We start from the raw sequence: 19601 nt of genomic DNA on the forward strand, positions 1-19601 counted from the left end.
TTTTTTTTTTTTTAAAGGCAGCGCGATAATTTGAGTTTAATTGCAGTTTGCATGTGCTTGGACTCACGATCTATGGCCAGAACGGATGTGATTTTTAAAGAGCTATAATTTTGTTCTATTTGTGTTCTTTAGAAGCGATTCGCTTTGATATGCGAATGCCAACAGTTCGGCCAACATGTCAAAGTTCTTGCATAGAAATCAAGGCAGTCAATGAAATTTTAGTCAACCCATTTAAGCTGCTTAACACGTGTGAATGCAGAGTGAATAACTCGAACGAGTGCACATTCAAAGAGCTCGTAATATGCATGAGAACTGCTATTTAATTATTTAATTAGCTTGCATTAAGCAAAACGTTTTTATATATTTGTACAAAATATATTTCTATACGATATCGCATGGAATTAAAAATGTTGAATATTTTATAAAAAATTTATTTTTCATCAAATCGATTTAGGAAATTGCTGGGAAAATTGCAAAGTAATCATTTCATCATTTACTTTCCGCCCTGCCAATCACATCGCAGGAAAAGTCTTCACTTCTGGTTCAAAAGAAACAACGATACCAAGAAGTAATTAACAATTTTTTTTGTACAATTTCATAATTTGTCAATTAATCAAGTGTATTGGCCATAATTTCTGCCAGTAATGAGCATTAAGCAAACCCTGCAAATTATGCTAATGCATACTAATGCCAAATGCCAACTGCCAACTGCCCCCAATGGGGGCAACAACAAGTGGATGCCAGCCACCCACACACGATGACACGCGCTAATGTACGAAGAGGCGACAATGTTGAGACGTGCCCATCATTATCATTAACACTTCCTACACTGTCCGACAGAGATGTCGTTTAGTGCTCACAGCAACTTCATTAGTGGCCTGAGTTGCTGCTTTATTGCCTTTCGCATTCGCTGAGCTTTCATCGGGCTGAGTTTTATTGTGGTATCTCATCTCGTTTATCTCTGCGCAGAGTTCTCAGTTGACTTTTTGATGTGGCTCTCGACTTCTCTCGTGCCGTCGTTAAATAACAGTTAACCCAATTTGCATTTGGCTTGATTAGAGATTTCGCCAACTGTCCAATTTCTGGCCCCTCCCAGTCCCAGTTAGCTAGAAGTCTCTTTTTGGCAATACCTTGGACTTTGGGCTGTTTCTGTGGCAGCTGCTTGGCTTCAGCTGATTAAAATGCAAATATCATGGGTCGAGCCAAAAAATGGGGGGAAAATAACGTTATTAAAGTTAATAACTGTCAGTACTTCATGCTTTAATTATAATAAATTACGCATACGCACATTTGGCTGGCGAAAAGTAAACGAAAGCGAGCCCAGCTCGAGTTATTTATTTAACGGAAATAGAAAAGCATCAGGGCAAGCGCAAATAACTCAGAATAAAGGAAAGCTGCTGAAAATGATAATGATAAATGTGTTAGCCGAGCAAAAACAACAAGGCGTTTCTCTAACCCCCTGGGCGTGGCCACAGGCACCAGCCACAACAGCAAACGTCCAGCTACATGAATATGCATAAATGATTAATGAACTCATCCACTGGCTGTTCAATTTTTCGTGATCTTCCGCTCAGTTTTAAAGCGAACCCCTCCTGTGGCCCCTGGCACACTCAAATGGTACGTGATGCCAATGGTCAATGCACTCGCATATATACGTTTTACTAGCTCACTTATCTAGGCGCTTACCCGGCCCACTCATGACATAATGCCCAACAATTCGGATCTGGTGCCCATAAATATCGTACACAAACTGTGCTCATCTGATAAGCTACGTTACGGCCTTATCTACGCCAGGCATTTGACTAACCAGCCGCAAAGAGCCCTAGAAATAATGACACTTGCCTCAGGTGGCCATTGAATTTGAAGTGAGGTGTGAGCAGCATTAATATGAGGAAAGATAATTGAAGTAATCTAGCAAACAGTCTGTCAAATATTTCCCACCTTAACGTGAAGTTAAACCTATTAAGAGTAAGAGAGATACAATCTGTAATTTATTCTAATAAAATATATATTCTCATAGGCATATTCAATATTAATTCCGAGAGCTTTCTGGCCACCCGCCAAATTACATTTGGTGCTCTCATTTTCAGCCCATGTCATTGATCTTCAAGCAAGCGGAGCTACCTTCGGCGGCAGCTGCCTCTGCTCTCGCCCTGCTGCGAGCCAAGGTCTAAAGTTACGAATGTGCAGCGATATGCTAATTAAATTTGAGCCGCACAATATGAGACGCAGCGCAGTTACGACAAATATATACGTACATATATAAAAGTAGGTACATATACGTATAAACAGCCGTTAGGTATGTATGGGGGCAATCTGTGAGCTATTTAGACAGAAAGCAACGAATGAAAAAATGAAAAATGTGAACGCTTTGTTGGCTCAAACGCCACTCACACCCACAAGATACTTTACTTAACAGATACATTTGTTGTTGTTCAGTTTTGCTGTTGCTGTTGACGCAGCGCTCCATTAGTCATGTCTTGCTAGTCGTTGTTGTTGTTGTTGCTATTCTGTCTACTGTGTGAAGCGCAGGAGTAAAAGCAACAGCAACAACAACAACATTTCAAATCTGAATCGCCAAATTGCAAATTCATTCAAGTTGATGGACCCATCAAATGTGGTTTGCATATGCGGCTAACGACTGCAATTTGGCACTGGGTAGCGAGAAGTTTTGAAGCCGCGTCGCGTCGGCGGCTAAAACACAAACAAAAAGCATTTGAGACGTGCGTCGATGTGCGGCATAAGAATTAAGCTGAATTTATGGTATGCCAAGTTCGACAAGCCGAAGGCAAACACAGTCAAGTTGAAAGCAACAACAACAACAACAACAACAATCGCCCAAAGCAGATACACACAATATTATACACAAGGTATACAGCGTAAAGAAATGCGAACGGACTCCGCTGGGCTCCACTGGAGTGGGTGCATTCGTGAAATGCGTGAGCTGCGTGTGTAATGCGGCTTCAGCAAGCCAAAGAGCTAAGCAGCCAAAGACAAAAAATACGCACAGATACACAGATTACATAGCCATAGAGTTAAAAGATACAAATGCACGGCTGCGCCTTTGTTTGCAACTGGATTTGTATTTGTATCTGGAAGTTCGCATTGGGGCTTTAATTAAATTTACACGCGGACCGTTAACATAACCGAATGGCGCATTTCTGGATGCCAACACTCTCGGTAGTACGAGTATGTGCAGCAAATGAGGTAGAGAAAATACAACCAAAGCAAAGGCAAAGGTAACGAAAAGCGGGAGTAAAAAAGAAAATAATAGGAAAATAACAACTGCAAACAAACGAACGAAAAAAAAGAACTATAATAATTGCGCAATTGTGCACGTAGAGCAATCGTTGCTCTAGCTGTTCCATTTTACCTTTTGTTATTGAGATACTTTTTGTTGTGTGTCTTGTGGCTGCGGCAGTTCGTGGATTCGCTGGGCGATTAATGGCTCTCGCCTCGTGGGGTTAATAATATTTTCGGCAAACTTAAATATTTATTTTGCCAATTTCGTTATCTTCTGCTTGGCACACAGAAATTCTTTCGTTTATCTTAAAACTTCAATTCGTTTCTTTTCTTTTTTGTTGGTTTTTGTTTTGTTTTGCTTGTGTTCGTTGCTTAGAGGTTAATGTCGCGTCTGTCGCTGCTGCTCGCTTGGCATGCATTCGTTTGGGCGGCGTGCAGTATCTGTTAGATACTTTTGTGGCTTATATCAGTCGAATCGGGGATCATATCAATAAGAGATACGATTTCTGCGGGCGCAGGTAGAAATATACAAAAATCTTAAACCGGCAACGCAGAGGCACGCATTCACTCGCCCTCTCTCTCTCTCTCTCTTTCACACTCTATATAACTTTATCTTGAGGCACACACACACACACACACGCACCGTTACACAGAGCGATCGTGTGACGACGTCCGCTCAGCTCGAGACGCGTTCGTTGACTGAGCTGCGAGTTGTTCGCCGAGATTTAACGACGCTCGCTCGATTGAAACGCCCGATTGAAAGCAACAGGTTGAACATTGAAAGAGAGCGATGCGATCAGTACCTGGCTCAGTCTCGCTCTCGCTCTGCCTCTCTCTCTCCCTCTCTCTCTCGTTGCAGTGCCTAGCGGCTACCTGAGGCGCCCTTCTCGCATTATCATTAAACAGAACGCGAACTCCACAGAACGCGACGTCGCCCGTCGCTATCATTTTAATTATGCACTCATGAGAAAGACGAGTCGCATTCTTAATGTTGTTGCTGCTGCTGCTGTTGCTATTATTATTATTATTATTGTTGTTGTTGTTGCCATTTTCGTGCCTAGCTGGCCAGTGTAAAAGTCTGTTCACGGGAAACGCGAAAAAGTTCCCAAAGTGATTTCTGCAGCATATTTTCATACACTGCCACAAACGAGGCGTTTCTCAACATTGACTGCGTTTGCCGAAAGTGTTAATAAATATCATAAAATTAATTAAGAGCTTGATTAGCATTTATATGAATTTAAACTTGAATGGCACAGAAATTAAACGATTATTGGTTACGTGAATAATTTTTTTGGAATAAATGTGAAAAGAAGTGAAAGGGGAGAAATTTTAAATTGTATATTTTTTGATTTGATTAAAATATAAAATCAAAATAAATTATAAATATAATATAAACAAACGAAAATAGAAATTTTGTCAACTATGAAATGTTGTATATTTTATTAAATTATACATAAATTAATAAAAATAAAAATAATAATAAAATAATATATAATTCATAATTCTATCCTCTCTCTTTAACTTTAATGCAAAGATAAATAATATGAGCACTAACTGTGTGTTCATTGCCAATCAATATATTCACTTAAATACAATTGTATTCACATATTTGACAATGAGCTTTAGCGTAGTGTATTCAATGAGCTTAATGGGCTCTTATCTTGGCACTCAGCCACATTCATTCGCTGGCATGTGAGTTTCCACAAAGCTGAAGTTGCGGCTGTTTGTACAGAAAACATGTCACGACAGCGCTTAAAGGCATCATAATTGTTTAATAACATTTAAACAGTGTAGTTTAATTGGTTAGCCACATGCGGTGGCCCAAAGCAACATAATGCGGCAACGTGGCTCGCTGAGCCCGGCGGCAATGGTTGCCGTTGCCGTTGCTCGATATATTATAATTGTTAAGGTGACAGCCGAAAAGCATGCGCCATATGGCCATGCGCCGAGTGCGGCATATTCGGCACTAATTGGCGGCAGCCGTTGTCTTTCACAGAGTCGCAGCCATTTTGCATATCGTATGTTGCATGCATTCAGGCAGGGATAAAGCCGGCCGCCTGTAAGCCGCACTGAAGGACACGGCGCGAGTTAATAAGGTGGGCGCATTGGATTGGGGAAAATGGGGCGGGCTTATGCATTAAGCGCCAATTAAGTCGCTCGATGGCCAAACTTATGGAGAGCCAACAGCAAAGACGGCAAGCTGAAAAGCCAAATAAAAAAAAAAACGGAATAACTGAATAAAAACAGTTATTGCGAGGCGTTTTAAAGACGCAGCTCGTGTAACAGCTGACTGCACAAAAGTTTGATAAACATAAGCAAAGTTTTTGGGGCACCCCGAACGTTGGTCAGCGTCGCCTAGCAGCCAAATTGTAATTAAAAGTAATCAAAAGCATTAGCAAGTGAAATTTGCAAAGCAGCGCAGCCCAGGCCACATTCACCAGCAGAGAAAAATAACTAACCAAGGGGCAAGAGCAAATGGACCCCTCACGACAATGTGCTGGAGTTTCTGGGTCTCCTAAGATGGAAGCGTGTCACGAGGCAGCTGAAGGAGCAAAAACTAAATGAGAATAAAAGTTAACTACCCATTAAAATACAATTTTATATGGGGACGTAGCAGGTATTAAGTCTAGAGATAATCAGAGATACATATACTAGAGTAAGTTTAAAATTTATTTAAAATTATATTGAATATTTTATATAATAATAATGATTGCCAAAAAAGTAAAAAAATATATTCATATTGAGAACTTCAAAAGAATAGCTCACTTGGAGTGTCTGGGGACTATATTGGCAAAAATTACAAGTTTCTCTCTCTCTCTCTCACTCACTCTCACCCTCTCTGTCTTCTTCTCACTCCTACTCTTTTTGTTATTTAACAACAATAGATATTCCCTTTTCAATATCTCATCATCATTACAATGCACTGCATAATTATTCGCTTAAGCAAACTACAACTATCGATATCGCTTTAAGCAGAGCAAAGTTGTTCCCAAGGTGTAAAATTGCCTTATATATGTATTTGCTTAAGCAACGACTTCACACATATTTCTGCTCAGGTGCGCTCTGCTCCTATTTCCTCTTCAGTGACAGGCAGAGTCAACGCTGAAATCTGAACTTGAGCTGTTCGAGTCACGTTTAGCTGCGTTCGTGTCACGCTCCGCTCTCGACTCGGCTGGAGTCGTCTCGAGGCACACAAAGTGGCACATAATCAAATGCCAGCAGATGATAATGAAGGAATGAAGTGGAAGTGCGCAGGGATGGATGGGACGGAGAGGCAGACGGGCAGACAGGCAGCTGGGCCGAGGGGCCGAGGGGCAGACGGGCCGCGGCTCAGTTAATAAAGTTCTAGAGCAACAGCTAATTTTAATTTAGTTAAAAGAAATGACAAACACAGGTATCTTTAGATACACACTCAAAGGCGCGCCTGAATCTGGGCACGGAAATAAGATAAGTTTTCGAGGAGCTCATTACGCGGCAACAGATGCAGACGCCAAAGGCCTGCAGCAAAAGGCAACAACATTTCGCTAGTTGCAACAAAGGAATTTCAGCCGAATCATGGGGAGCTACACTTCAGGGCTGACCAAGATTGATGGACAGTTTGAAATAGCGAGAGGGAGAGAGAGAGAGAGAGAGAGAGAGGATGGTGTCTATGTGAAATTGGTATCTATTACTGTTATCTTGGCCCAGCCGTCCGTTGTGGACAGGTCAATCATACACACATCCATTATGTATATATGCCACATGCTACAAATTAGCGCGTTAATTGCGTTGCCTGGCTACTTGGCCACTTGATGAAGTGTCGCGCGTGTCCCGTTGCCCTCGAGCTAAGCTTCATTTATTATGATTCATTGCCCAGATACACTGTATTGATTTCATTGACTTCAACTCAAGGCAAGGTTTCTAGTCTTTATCAAAAATGCTTTAATATATGAACTAATTCCCTGTTCATCTCCATTTAACATGCTTAACCAAGTCACATTTGTCGTCCACTGTCAGAGCTGGGCAAAGTTTTTCCTATGCAAATTCGATATCTTATGACTCATAAAACTTGAACTCGTAATGGACCCAGGTTGTAAACTTTAAGTGCCCAAGCTACAATTCGCAGGAGTTGTCGCGAAATGTAAAGGCGAGCAGTCGGAAAATTAATTACTTTTAGTTAATGACAGCTTTATGTTAATGACAACACGGCTACTGATTAATACGATAATGAAATGGCAAACATTTAAATGCTGCTCCAACTCCAACTCCAGTTCCAGCTGGCAGACGTTGCTCGACAATTGAAGAAGCGTGAGCTCAGCAGCCGAAGCCAGCAATATTGTTCATTCATCATCTTCCATTTGTGGGCGGGCGTCATTATTGGCGCCTTACTCAAGAGAAGTTCCACCCACGCCCAGGTCCACGCCCACGCCCACTCGTCGGGGGTATTATGAAAGCATTATTTGTTGGCACAGCTGAGCCAGGGACAACAAACGTGGCAGCAGCAGGCTTTGTTGTCATGGCATCATCTGACCTATTGCCGGCTATTTTCAGCTCGCACCGCTCACTGCTGGTCATCAGCTCCAGTGGCGTTTTTCAATTTAGCCATTTCCGTCGCACACACACACACACACACGCACACATGCACACAACATGATTAAGCAATCAGGAGCGCCTAAAAGGCGGCCACATTTTAACTAAATCAACGCCCGAACGGAAAGCAATGCCCTGGATTTATGTGCACATTATTCGAACTGGCTGTGTAATAGAAATCTTTATGAGTTGGCACTAAAATAAAATAAAATAGAGAACAGCAGAGGGGGAAAAAAAAAAAACAAATAACTTTGTGCCACACGAGGCATTAAGTCGCATTAAGTGTTTAGATTGTAAGCTACTTGTATACCATGTCGCAATACATAGAGCCCCTGCTGACGGCTCTTTAATTGAAGTCAAATATACAAGACGCGTTTGCTCTATTTGCTGTCAAATTTATGTTGGCCCTGGCTCAAGTTTGATAAATGTGAAATTCGAAATAAATTGAAAATTTATATACCCATAATATTTCGTATTTCTATTAGGGATTCCGCTCGAAGAAAGATGTTTATCATTCTAACTAATTTATTCTTAAATTATGGCAGCTTATTCCCAGTGACAGGGCATCAGCTAGTCAATCATTTTGATATTGGCATAAACAGTGTGAAACCCAATCAAGTAAAGGGTTGAACTAGATGGTGTAAAATGTAAAACTTGGTATGCCATACTAAACCCCATCAATATATAAGATATAGTCAGGCACTCTTTGGGCAGCTGGTCTTCTGTTGTATATAGTTATTTAATATTTTTTCAATTGATTACCTACATGTCGCCATAAGTCGCCATTAGAGTGCTAACCCAATACTCAAACTGTGTATCGAGAGCTGGCTAAAAGCAAAAACATGTCGACACGCAACTAAAATACATACATACATCACATACAAATTGAGCCCAACTCTGCAGAAAATCAACCAAATGAAAGCAAAGCTGAGTGCAAGAGAGAGAGAGAGAGAGAGAGAACTTAAGAAATAGATAGTCTAAGCCGTCTGATGATCTACAAATTTATAAAAAATAATTTCAGGAAAACTAGAAAAGAATTGTTGACAACAAATGGAAACTGAAAGAGACCGAGAGAAAGCACTGAGAGTGAGAAAGTAAAATAGAGTTTCTAAGAATGTGTTCCTTAATGCCTTTCAACAATTACACGCTTTCAATGGCTCTAGAGCACATAAAATGCGAATTTGCTGTTGGTCTAGGTTTTGGAAAATGGCCAACAAACAATATAAACCTCACACGAATGGAGCGTAAAATGTCAGATGCGTTTGATTTAGGTTCGGGCTGGAGAACAATGGTTTCCAGTGAATAGAAACGTTCGCATCGCAAGTGACATAGGGGATCCGATTGAACAAAAGCCGCTTAAACGAAGCGAAAACAATTTTTCGCGCATATCAATTGAATGTCACAGGCGGCAAAAGGAGCTAAGCTCTGCCTTGAGCCGAAAACTGCCATTGGGCTTCAGCACGAGTTTATTCGGAGGGAGGGGGTTGCGCCAGAGGCATGCGCGTTATTTGTCGCACAGAAGCCGCAGCTTCACACACACACACACACGTGAATAAGGTAGTAAATTGTGGCCTTACGCAAGGTGCGACACATTTGTGGCGCTTGCAGCTTGGCAAATTTAAGAAACTCACAGCGCAGCCACTTGGCCATCACTAAATGCATTAACGTCAGATTTTTATATGCGTGTGCTGCAGTCTGGCATTTCGTGTTGCAGCTGCCAAACAGCTCTGTCGACATTTAATTAAAAAATCATACGAGCACACACACACACACACATGCGAGCATACACGCACTCAAAGCCAAAAGCAAACTCTGCATATTGTATATAATTATGGTTTAATGGCTCAGGCATTTCGTGGCTTTTAATTAAGTTAACATTAAAAGATGCGCAGAACAAAGGCGAAAAGTGAGTGCCCAGAGCAGATAGCACTGATTAAAGCATCTTTAAATATTTCAATTATTAAATTAACCAATCGATGCGGCAGAATTCCAATAAATTATAAAAATTTCAGTGAAATTGCCTTGGAAATTGTTTATCTTTTGACTTCTCTCTCTCTCTCTCTCTCTCTCTCTTCAACAGAGAATGAAAACAATACTCAATAATTAATAGTTCAAACAGTTAAGAATGTTTCGTATTTCCTGAGAGTTAGCGCTTTCAGTTCACCTACATGATGCAGCATTGCTCTATTTTCAATTTAAAGCTGCCACGAAAAGCAATTAAGCCCGATCGAAGCTCGTCGCAGTGGCCAAAAAGTGTTTGCCACAGGCGAACCACCAAACAGGCCAAGCGCTGAAGCCAGTGAAGTCAGAGGGAATTGGCTGGCTTTGATAGCCAATATAGCTGGTTCACCTTGCTGCGACAAGTGCCAATAGCCAAAATAATATGACTGCACGGAAATACTCACTCGGGCAGCTATAAAGCCCGAGGGAGGTGGATAGTTGAGCCGTTAAGGGCAGACCGAATGGTCAGGTTAATTGGCTGGAACAGCAGCGCCACTGCCATGAGCAGCTGTTTATGTCAATGTGTGAGGGGCGCCCGGAAACCCAGATGATAGAGAAGCCATTTACACAGACCATTTCATCTGTCATACATTCGTTAAGAGCTGTACTCTGCCGAACCCAATCCTAATCCTAGTTGCAAGTGGCAATTCAACTTAAAAGTAAACAAATTAAATGATAATTCAGCTTCGAGTGCTTTTCAAGCGTCCTCTTCGGGATAGATTTGTACACAGAGGCTTTAAGGCAGCATTGGGCCAGGACGTTTTCAATTAGGGCTAGTTGCTGGTACTCACATTATCCTGGTCGCATCGCGCTGCCGCACCGACTCATCCCGATTGAGCACTTCAATGATCATCTTCCGCTCGTTTTCCGACAAATTTTCGAGCACCTGCGAGGTGGCCACTGCCAGCTCGGGGCCCAGGGCATCGATGGTCTCGCCGGGTATGCTGTCGGTTCCCACGTCGCTCGTCGCAGTGCTGACGCCGCCGGACATTTGGCCAAGGCCAAAGCCGCTTGGCAGCATGCCGCTCGACATGCTGCCCATGCCCATGTTCATGGAGGCCATCTGGAGGCCGCTTACGCCTAAGCCCGACGCCGTGCCAGCACTGCCGTTGGCTGTTGCATTGCCGCTGCTGTATTGCAGCATGTTGTTGCTGTTGGGCTCACCGACTGCCGTTGCTGCTACGGCGGATGTTGCAGCTGCCACGCGGTGCTTGTTGTTGGCGTTCTGCGTGGACGTGGGCGTGGGCGTGGGCGGTAGGCGTGCACTGCGTCCACTTGACATACTATACAGGTTCACGGAGTTTTCCCTATTTGCTGTCCTTTGAGTTTCGTTTTATCTAGCTGTCCGTGTGTCTGTGTGCGTGTGCGTGTGTGTGTGCGTGTATCTGTGTGTTTTTCTCTCTTTGGGAGTGTGCGTGGGCTTGCCTTTGTTGTTCTTTGCGCCGCTGTCAACTGCAAGATCCCCAAACACACTCCAATAAGCCGATTCGGTTGCCGCCTTTGTCGGTACAGCTTGGTAATTGTTTTTGTTGTTGTGGGTGTTGTTGTGGTTGAGGCTGTGGCTTACTTTTTTTTTGCTTCTACGAATTAGTACCGCAGTGCTTAAAGGATCGCATAACAGTTGCTGCCTTCTCGGCTATCAATTTAAGACCTGTAAAATACGTAAAAGGCAGACAATTATTTATCATAAAATATTTTCAAAGCGACGAAATTTCTAGTTAAAATCGAATGAGTGAAATATATATCTGCAGAGTTTCGCTTTTCTTTTTCATTGGGTTTTCCTTTTACTCTTGACTCTCTTATAATAGTATATTTTTATTTCAAAAAACTTTAGTTGTAAATATAAACAAGTTTTTATCTTTAGTGACAATATAATGTTGCTTACCAACTCTACAATTTCAAGTTTGCATCGTTGCTTGCTCTTAAAGTCGTTAGCCAAAAATGTTGCATACCTCTGGGCGCACTTTTAGCACCATTTAAGGGAGCATCCAGAATCTTGGCAATGTGCAACTTCTGGTTCATTTACAGACCTGTATTCATTTCTATTAGATTACCTACGTTTCTCTTTCTCTGCAAGTTGCTTTGGGGCAACCAGAACAGTTTTCTTTAAATTCCCCGAAGTGCGCTCTTAAGTGCTAAAATATGAAGCACAGCGGAGCCCGAAGTGCAACTGGGAGGAACAGCAAAACGTTTGACATTTCGAAAGGAAAATTCAGTTATAATATTGAGCATATCAGTGTGCTGACAAAAATAAAAATAAAAATAAAAATAGCCAAAATCAATTCAAAACGGCAATGCACAGCACACGCAGAGAGAGAGAGACAGAGAGAGAGAGAGAGAGAGAGAGAGAGGCACAGCATGAGGCAGTCGAAAAAAATTTCATGTGGCATAGATTGACGGTTCGTTGTGGCAGCCACAACAAACTTGAACGTTAGTTAGTAAGCTCTCGTGGTTATGTGTGTGCGTGTGTGTATGTTTGTATCTAACGTCTGATAACACACACGCATGTGCTTGGGCTTCCATTAAAAGCGAATTACAATGTCAAACATAAATAGGAACGGAAAAGAAAAAACAAATGATAAATTGCAATAAAACTGAAACAACTGTTTAATTAACGTCAAGCATATTTAAATACAAATAAAAGCCCTCTTAATGCATTGTTCATAAATTACGGCAAATATTGCCTCAATTTGCCATAGCTGGCAATTATTGCGCCAATAAATTGAACAAAATGTATTTAAATATAAAAAAAAGGAGATTTAACTTGTATTTATTGCATAAATATATTTTAATATACATGGAAAAAGTATTAACTTGTATTTATTAAACGCTTAAGTGTAAGCTTCTTTTTTCATATTAATAATTGAATCAAATTAAATTTAAAAAATATGTTCAACTAAATAAAAAAAAAAAATAATTAATAATCATAATAATGAAAAGAACATGCATGCAGTTAAAGGAAATTTTAAAAATTAAAAAATAAAAAAGAAACATCGGAAGTATTAAATATAAACAATGGGTATCTTAGGGATCTTTCTGAGTTTCCTAGAATGTTTGTGAAAGTTTTCCTTTCTGCCAAAATACCAAGAAGCAAGGCTTTACTGTGTTTTAAAAGCGTAGCCTAAACAAATGGCTGAAGAAACAAATTTCAAGAAAAATGGAATACAAATTTGAACTTGTCCTCAGTTCTCCTCATTTTTATAAAAATTTGTTTCGTTTTTTTTTTTTTTTTTATTGAAAATCTTGCTAAGGGAAAAATCATGCTATATCCGAAGGCTTTACACAACTGTGTGGGCCTTAATAAAAATGCCACCACTTCATAGTTACCTGCAAAGCTTTGCAAAATTAATTAAAACGCTATAAATAAACTGAAAACTAGCTAGGAATGCACTGCCCACACACACACACAGTCAAGCATCCCTACATATAGCCGTACGGTTAGCCCTAAGCCTTAACGAGAACCAGTTAGTTGAAACAAACGAGGGAAAAAAATCAATTTAATGTGATGAATGTGTGGGCATATGCGAGTGAGTGCCTGTTACAGCTATACGATTGTGAGATTGTGTGTGTGTGTGTGTGTGTTTGTGCCATACAAAGTTACAGTAACTGAAAGAACAATGACAGCAGCAACAGTCAAGAGACATTTAAATGACAATGACAGTTTAACTGTGCCACCAGCCAAGGCACAAAAAGGGACCTCAAACAACAATCGGGAGCCATGGCCAGGGGGGCGGAACGGAAATGGAATACACCAGAGCGCTAGCATGCAAAGTCCAACTGTTCTATCGACTCTCACACACGCACACACACACACGCACACACAGAGACTTGTGATTAAAGCGGAAATGCTGTTGCCGTCGTCGCTGTAACGTTACCTAGCACAGCGCCCACTGGAAACGTGGATGAACAAAGTTGAAAATTGAAAATGCCTTACAGATGAGCGCGAGCGGGGGAGTGCGACGTCTGCGTGTGTGCGTCTGACTGACGGCAAAGACATGCAATATCAATTGAAAGGCAGCAAAACGCGCCACACTCGACACTGGATGCTTAGGCAGCATGCATCCTGAATACGCTGAGCAAGAACAGGACAGAAGAGGAGAGTATACGACGAAGCTGGCTGCCTATTATCCTGACGCCTCGATGATGGATGCGCAGGCAGCAACGCATGAGCAACAGATCCCAGATCCGAGCGGACACCCTCGTGCCGTGACTGCGTGTGGGGCAAATGTAATTAAGCATTTGCACGCCGCCAGCCCGAAGACAGCGTGCGCCATCCGGGCTCATCGTTCAGCTTGTCTTATTGAAAATATGAAAGATGCACACGCATGCAATAAACTGAGCACAATGCCATTATTGTTATTGTTGGCTCTGATGGCCGGGATAATGGCATCCATCCATTTCGCTTCACACTTGCTGCATTTTAAATGGAACTCACCTCACGTAATGCGCAACAAGCCAGACAAGCAAATTAAGCACATAGCTGTACAAAAATATCCATTTAACGAATGCGTTGCCATGCACAGCATTTCATGTCAGTCACAGGACACAAGTCCCAGGCTCTTGGGCCAACTTGGCTATTTTTAGGCCAATTCAGTGGCAGATGAGCTAGTTGCTCGTAATTGAATTGAACTCGAACACACAAATCAATTTCAGTTAGCAGGAAGGCAGCAGGCAGCAGCAGGCAGGTTAAAAGTTTCCGCTTTGAAATTTAAATGCACATTGCTCATACGTCATGTTGTACAGGCGAAAAAGGTAAAAACCCTGAAACGCAGCTACAGCAACAGTAACATCAATGGCAGCAGCAGCAGCAACGGCAGCAGCGACAGCGGACATCATGAATAAACAATCGTATAGAAATAGAGGCAACATTTCAGTGTCACTGTCACATATGTATGCAGGCGAGCATCAGCATTGTAGAATCTGTGCAAATACGACTGGGTCAATGCTAAAGCATCGGAAGTAATGTTGACAATGTCGACAACAATGCCAAAGTGAGTGTTGTTGTGTTCCTAAACGGGGGAAAAAGAAATGAGAAAAGCCGCCCAGAAGGCAAGTAAACATGCTACAAAGCTGATATCAATTGAATTGTGACAGAGGAGAGCACAGACTATATATATTTATTTCTTTTACAATAAATGACATTCAGTATAAAAATATTTAAAAACGAATACATATAATACATAAATAATTTATTTATGCAGTCATGGCTGTCTGAAACTACGAGAACTCGGCCTACCCAAGGCACAGGCCACTTATGGAAGAAGGTCATAGTTGACAGAGCCATTTAAAAATAGTTGGCTTTTAGCTAATTAGCTGTTAGCCACTCTGGGATGATGTTTCGTGAGCACATTTTTATATATTTGTTTTATCAAAAATGCCTACATATTTTACTCAAGAATTTCACTTGAAAATTGTTAAACAATTTAGGTCAAAGTCTGTTAAAAATATTGCCGGGAATACTTTACTAACAAATATAAATAAATAAGTATTTAATGCCTTGAAAAGTCGACCCTTAAGACCCACATGCCAAACACTCCGAATACCAGTGGCTTAAGAACTTGACTTGGCTTGGCAACTGCACACTCAACAATTCCAGGCAAACAAGTCGAAAGCGAAGAACTCACTCGCCATGGCTAGAAGAGTATTAAGTACAGGAACACCACAAAGCTATAATCAATGTCAAGTCGTTTAGCAAAAACTCTGACAAATATAGACTCACTTTGCTCAACAATGTGTGTAATAGCATATTGTCAGTGTGTGTGTGTGTGTGTGTATGTGTATGTGTGTGTGTGCAGTTCTGTTGCGCTTCTCTGCCCTCGTGTGCCCCTCCTCACACAAATCCTTAAACTCTGCTCAAATGGCGCATATATTACATACTATAAAATAAACGTTAGGCATTGCTACAAATGCACGCACACACTGCCACACTCCCTCCACCCCCCCCACACACACACACAGAGACAGACAGACAGGCTGCTCTTTACCGGTCTCATTCATAAGTATCTATGGATAAGTTGCTGGTGTCAAGTGCTTGTCGACAAGCTTGTCGCTGACGCGGCCTGGTCTACTTTAAGTTCCAGCTACACGACTCGGCCTGTGGGCGTGCGGGGGGCGTGTGGAGGCGCCGCGACAGCCGCGTCAAATGAAGACATGTGAGGCGCTCGAATTTATGGCATGAGCTGCAGATAGAATCTGAAATACGCATAGGCCGTGCGGCCATTAAATTCAAGCAGTAATGTTTTATTCTAATCAAATTGCTTATTTGTGTGTAAATTGTGTACATGCTTTTCTTCTCTGTCTCTAACAGCGTTAAAGCAGCGCTAATTATATGTGCCACAATTGATATCTGATTAGATAAGTGATTTGGAGTTTGTATATGAGAGCAGTCAGAGACTTGAAATCCTTAATATGCATATAAATAGGTAATATGAGATGCGTATGATTTATGAAGATATTTGTTTAAATTAATAAAAAAAAAAAATAATAATAATACCTATTGTAAATATGTGATTTTTTGTTAGAAAATTCCTTTTTGCATGTGTAATTTCATAGTAATTTTAGCTTATAAATTTTACAACCAAAGGTCACTCGTTAATATTTGATCTGCTTCTAAATGAAATGTGGATACATTGATATTGAAATTTTTCATTGTTTTTTTCATACAGCATGTTGCCATGTAGAGTCATTTGATGTTGCATAAATCATTTATAAAAGGTATAAATGTATTAAACTAAGCGCGGGTTAATTTCAACTAAATCACATTTTAATCGTGTTTAAGCTGCAAATTTAACCCAAAATATTTTGAAGCGAACAGCGAAGTATCCGAAGTAGCCTAATCAGATTTGAAGTGGCTCAATAAATTTGCGCCCAAAAAGTTTCAAGTTTAAAGTTTTGTTTACGTTGTTTGCCAACAAGTGGATGAGCAACAACAACAACAACAGAGCCTTCAATCGTTTACAGGAAATAGAAGAGGTTGAACTTAACTTTGCTAAATATACAATTGCAATTTACTGTGAACTTATCTCTCATTGCAGGAGCAGTGGAATAAATTAAGTGGGAGTCTCTTTATGCATAGTATATAGAGAAATAGTATACAGAAAAATAATAAACAAATTACTTATATAATTTTAAGGGAAATCTAATCAGGCTAGTTGCACTTTAATTAGATAATTCCTTAGCCAAATTTAATACGTGTTGGACAGGTTAGGCCTTTGAGTGCCGTCCTATGAAGGGAGTTTAATTTGGTTTATATCGATTTTATGTCATTCTAATGTAATTCTAATCGGTAGCTGAAAGCCCCACAATCAATGGGGCATTGCATATTGGGGCATTGGGCACAGAGCTGCCCAAATGAATTTGTAACTGTACTTGCACGTGATTCGCCTCTCAAGACCGGCAGATGGATAGAGAGAGAGAGAGAGAGAGAGAGAGAGAGAGAGACAGAGACGAGGAGTTGCTTCGAGGAATACTTAAATATGCATTCGCATGAGCAGTTGAATAATTGAACCACTTTCCAAAATAGAACAGTCGAGTCGAGTCCGATGGGTCTTCAGAGGCAACCCGGAAGCGACAACAAATCGAAGGCATACAAATGACTAGCATTAATATTTGAAAATAGTAGTTGCCATGCCCGGCCAACATATTGGCCAATATTATGAGCCTGGCCGGCTCGGTAATGAGCCAAACGAAGTGGCTCAACTAGCAACTACCGTTGGCGGACTGCCGGCTGGCTTCTGTTTTCAGTCTCCTGCCTACGGCCAGCTGCCAGCTGTCATACACACACACACACACTCACACACACACACACAAGAGTAAAAGGTTAAGTGAAGCAGAAGCCGCAACGGTGCTGAATCACAAATGTTTACCCACAGTGGCTGTGGGCGGGGCAGCAACAGCATCAACAGCCACCGCAAAGGTGGACCCAAGCCACTTAACTGGTATAAAATTCATCAGCGTTGAGTTCAGCACTGAAAACAAGAGAAATACAAAGACAAAACGTTGTGAGTTAAGAGGGAAAAATGAGAGAAAATGACATTAAAACTGCAACACGCACAGTGGAGCAAGGGCAATGTACCTATGTGTGTGTGTGATTCTTAAATGATTGAGTGACACTTTAAGCAAGGTGAACTTACTTGAAATAAACATTTTTAAATTAAAATAAATTATATAAAGTAAATGCAGCTGGGATCAAATTCTTGATATATGAAAGTGATATATAACTATAAGGATATACATATGTATATATAGCTTATATTAATTATATAATTACAATAGCCTCAAGTGGTAAAAATAAATAATCTGAAATCAAGGAAAAATTTAAAATGAAATTTAATTAATTAAAAATTTGAAATTTAAAAAATAAAAATAAGATATATATGCAAATATATTTAACATATACAAAATAAATTTAAAAAAAAAAAAATATTATCTCCTTCAGTATACATATTTGAGATAATAAGTTAATAAGTGAAAATTTAAGATATGAATTTAAAATTACAAATTTTAAAATTAAAAATAAATTTAATATATATAGAAATATATTAAAATTAAAGTACTAATTTAGAAAAAAAAAAATATTATAAAATATCTCTTGTATTTTATGTACAATTGAGCTAATAAGTTAAGAGCTAGAGCAAGCTGCGAATGGGAAAGTAAATCCGTGATATAAAAATATAATTTAGCATTAAGATGACAAATATAGAAACATGCCCTAGACAACAAAGCATGTACAACATTATAAATGTGGCAATATTTTGTTTTATTTTTACGCATTAAGCGTTGAGCAGGCCACTGCACACTACAAAGTGATGCGCAGGATAAGAAGCCGTCTCCTGCCAGCTGGCTACTTTACACACGCACACACGCACACACACCCGTTGGTTGACATTGTCTGTGCGCGTTTGCTCGCGTGTGGCTAGGTGTGTGTGTGTGTGAGTGTTTGTGTTTGTTAGCATGTTTATTCAGCGGTCTTATGGCACACACGTCGTATGATTTATTCAGATAACAAAGCAAGCTGGGCCCATCTGAGCATCATCAACCCGTTCGCCCCTAGCCCAGCACTAAATGTAGGTCAAAGTGCATAAAAAAAGAGTGGGGGTGTGTGGCGCAATAGAAGAGGCAAGTGGCGTGGCATGTATTAAGCTGTTGGTCATATTTTTCCTGTTTTCTGGTTTTGTTTTACTTCTTTTTTTTTTTTGTGTGCAAAAATTCATAGGAAAAGCGGATTAATTAATTTTGAAATCAATTTGCGGTTAATGGAGAATCAAAAGTGTTCACTTGAAAGAGAACAGCAATTAAATTGTTGTTTGAGAGCCGCTGAAATACTAATTGCCAATACAAATTGAAGCGCTCGCTCAATAAATAATGAACTTAAGGCAATGCCAAATTGTGTTAAGCATGCGGAATGTTTTTATTGAGATGCTGCTGGGATACGGAACGTCATTGTACGACGTTACGAGGCTGAATATTCAGTAAGTCTTTAGGATCTTTAAGATTTAGTTTGGTTTGAGGAGGTTAACATTCAGTTATTAATATCAAAGAACTTTAAAAAATTCCTTATACATATATTAAATGTGATATGAATTTACCTAGGTGTTAAGGGCTTTCTCTTATTTTTAATAAAGCCAACATTCTGTTATTGTTATAACAATAAACTTGACAAAATTGCTTATATTAACTGTGATATGAATTCACCCAGGACTTTCTAATATTTTTAATAAATCCTTGAAATTGCCTTTTATTCTTCGAATCAAATAGAAAGACATATTTATTATATAAGTATAACTTTA

At 40.2% G+C, this 19601-nt stretch overlaps 1 protein-coding gene across 7 annotated transcripts in view; it reads right to left on the minus strand.

Annotated features, from left to right (window-relative positions):
* Window positions 1-19601, minus strand: part of btsz (bitesize) — a 71913-nt gene that overhangs the window by 41356 nt on the left and 10956 nt on the right. For 6 of the 7 annotated variants that reach the window (XM_030382296.2, XM_089256067.1, XM_089256068.1 and 3 more), the window contains exon 2: window positions 10605-11464. In XM_030382296.2, the coding sequence (XP_030238156.2) occupies window positions 10605-11095 (491 nt within the window). In that variant the 5' untranslated portion in view covers window positions 11096-11464. Of the gene's footprint in view, window positions 1-3373; window positions 3796-10604; window positions 11465-19601 lie in introns of those variants that run through there. The other variant, XM_089256069.1, reaches the window with a different exon arrangement.

The sequence above is a fragment of the Drosophila navojoa genome, chromosome 2 (assembly GCF_054131105.1).
Source record: "Drosophila navojoa isolate 15081-1374.11 chromosome 2, UAZ_NAV_1.0, whole genome shotgun sequence".
In the NCBI taxonomy this organism is placed as follows: domain Eukaryota; kingdom Metazoa; phylum Arthropoda; class Insecta; order Diptera; family Drosophilidae; genus Drosophila; species Drosophila navojoa.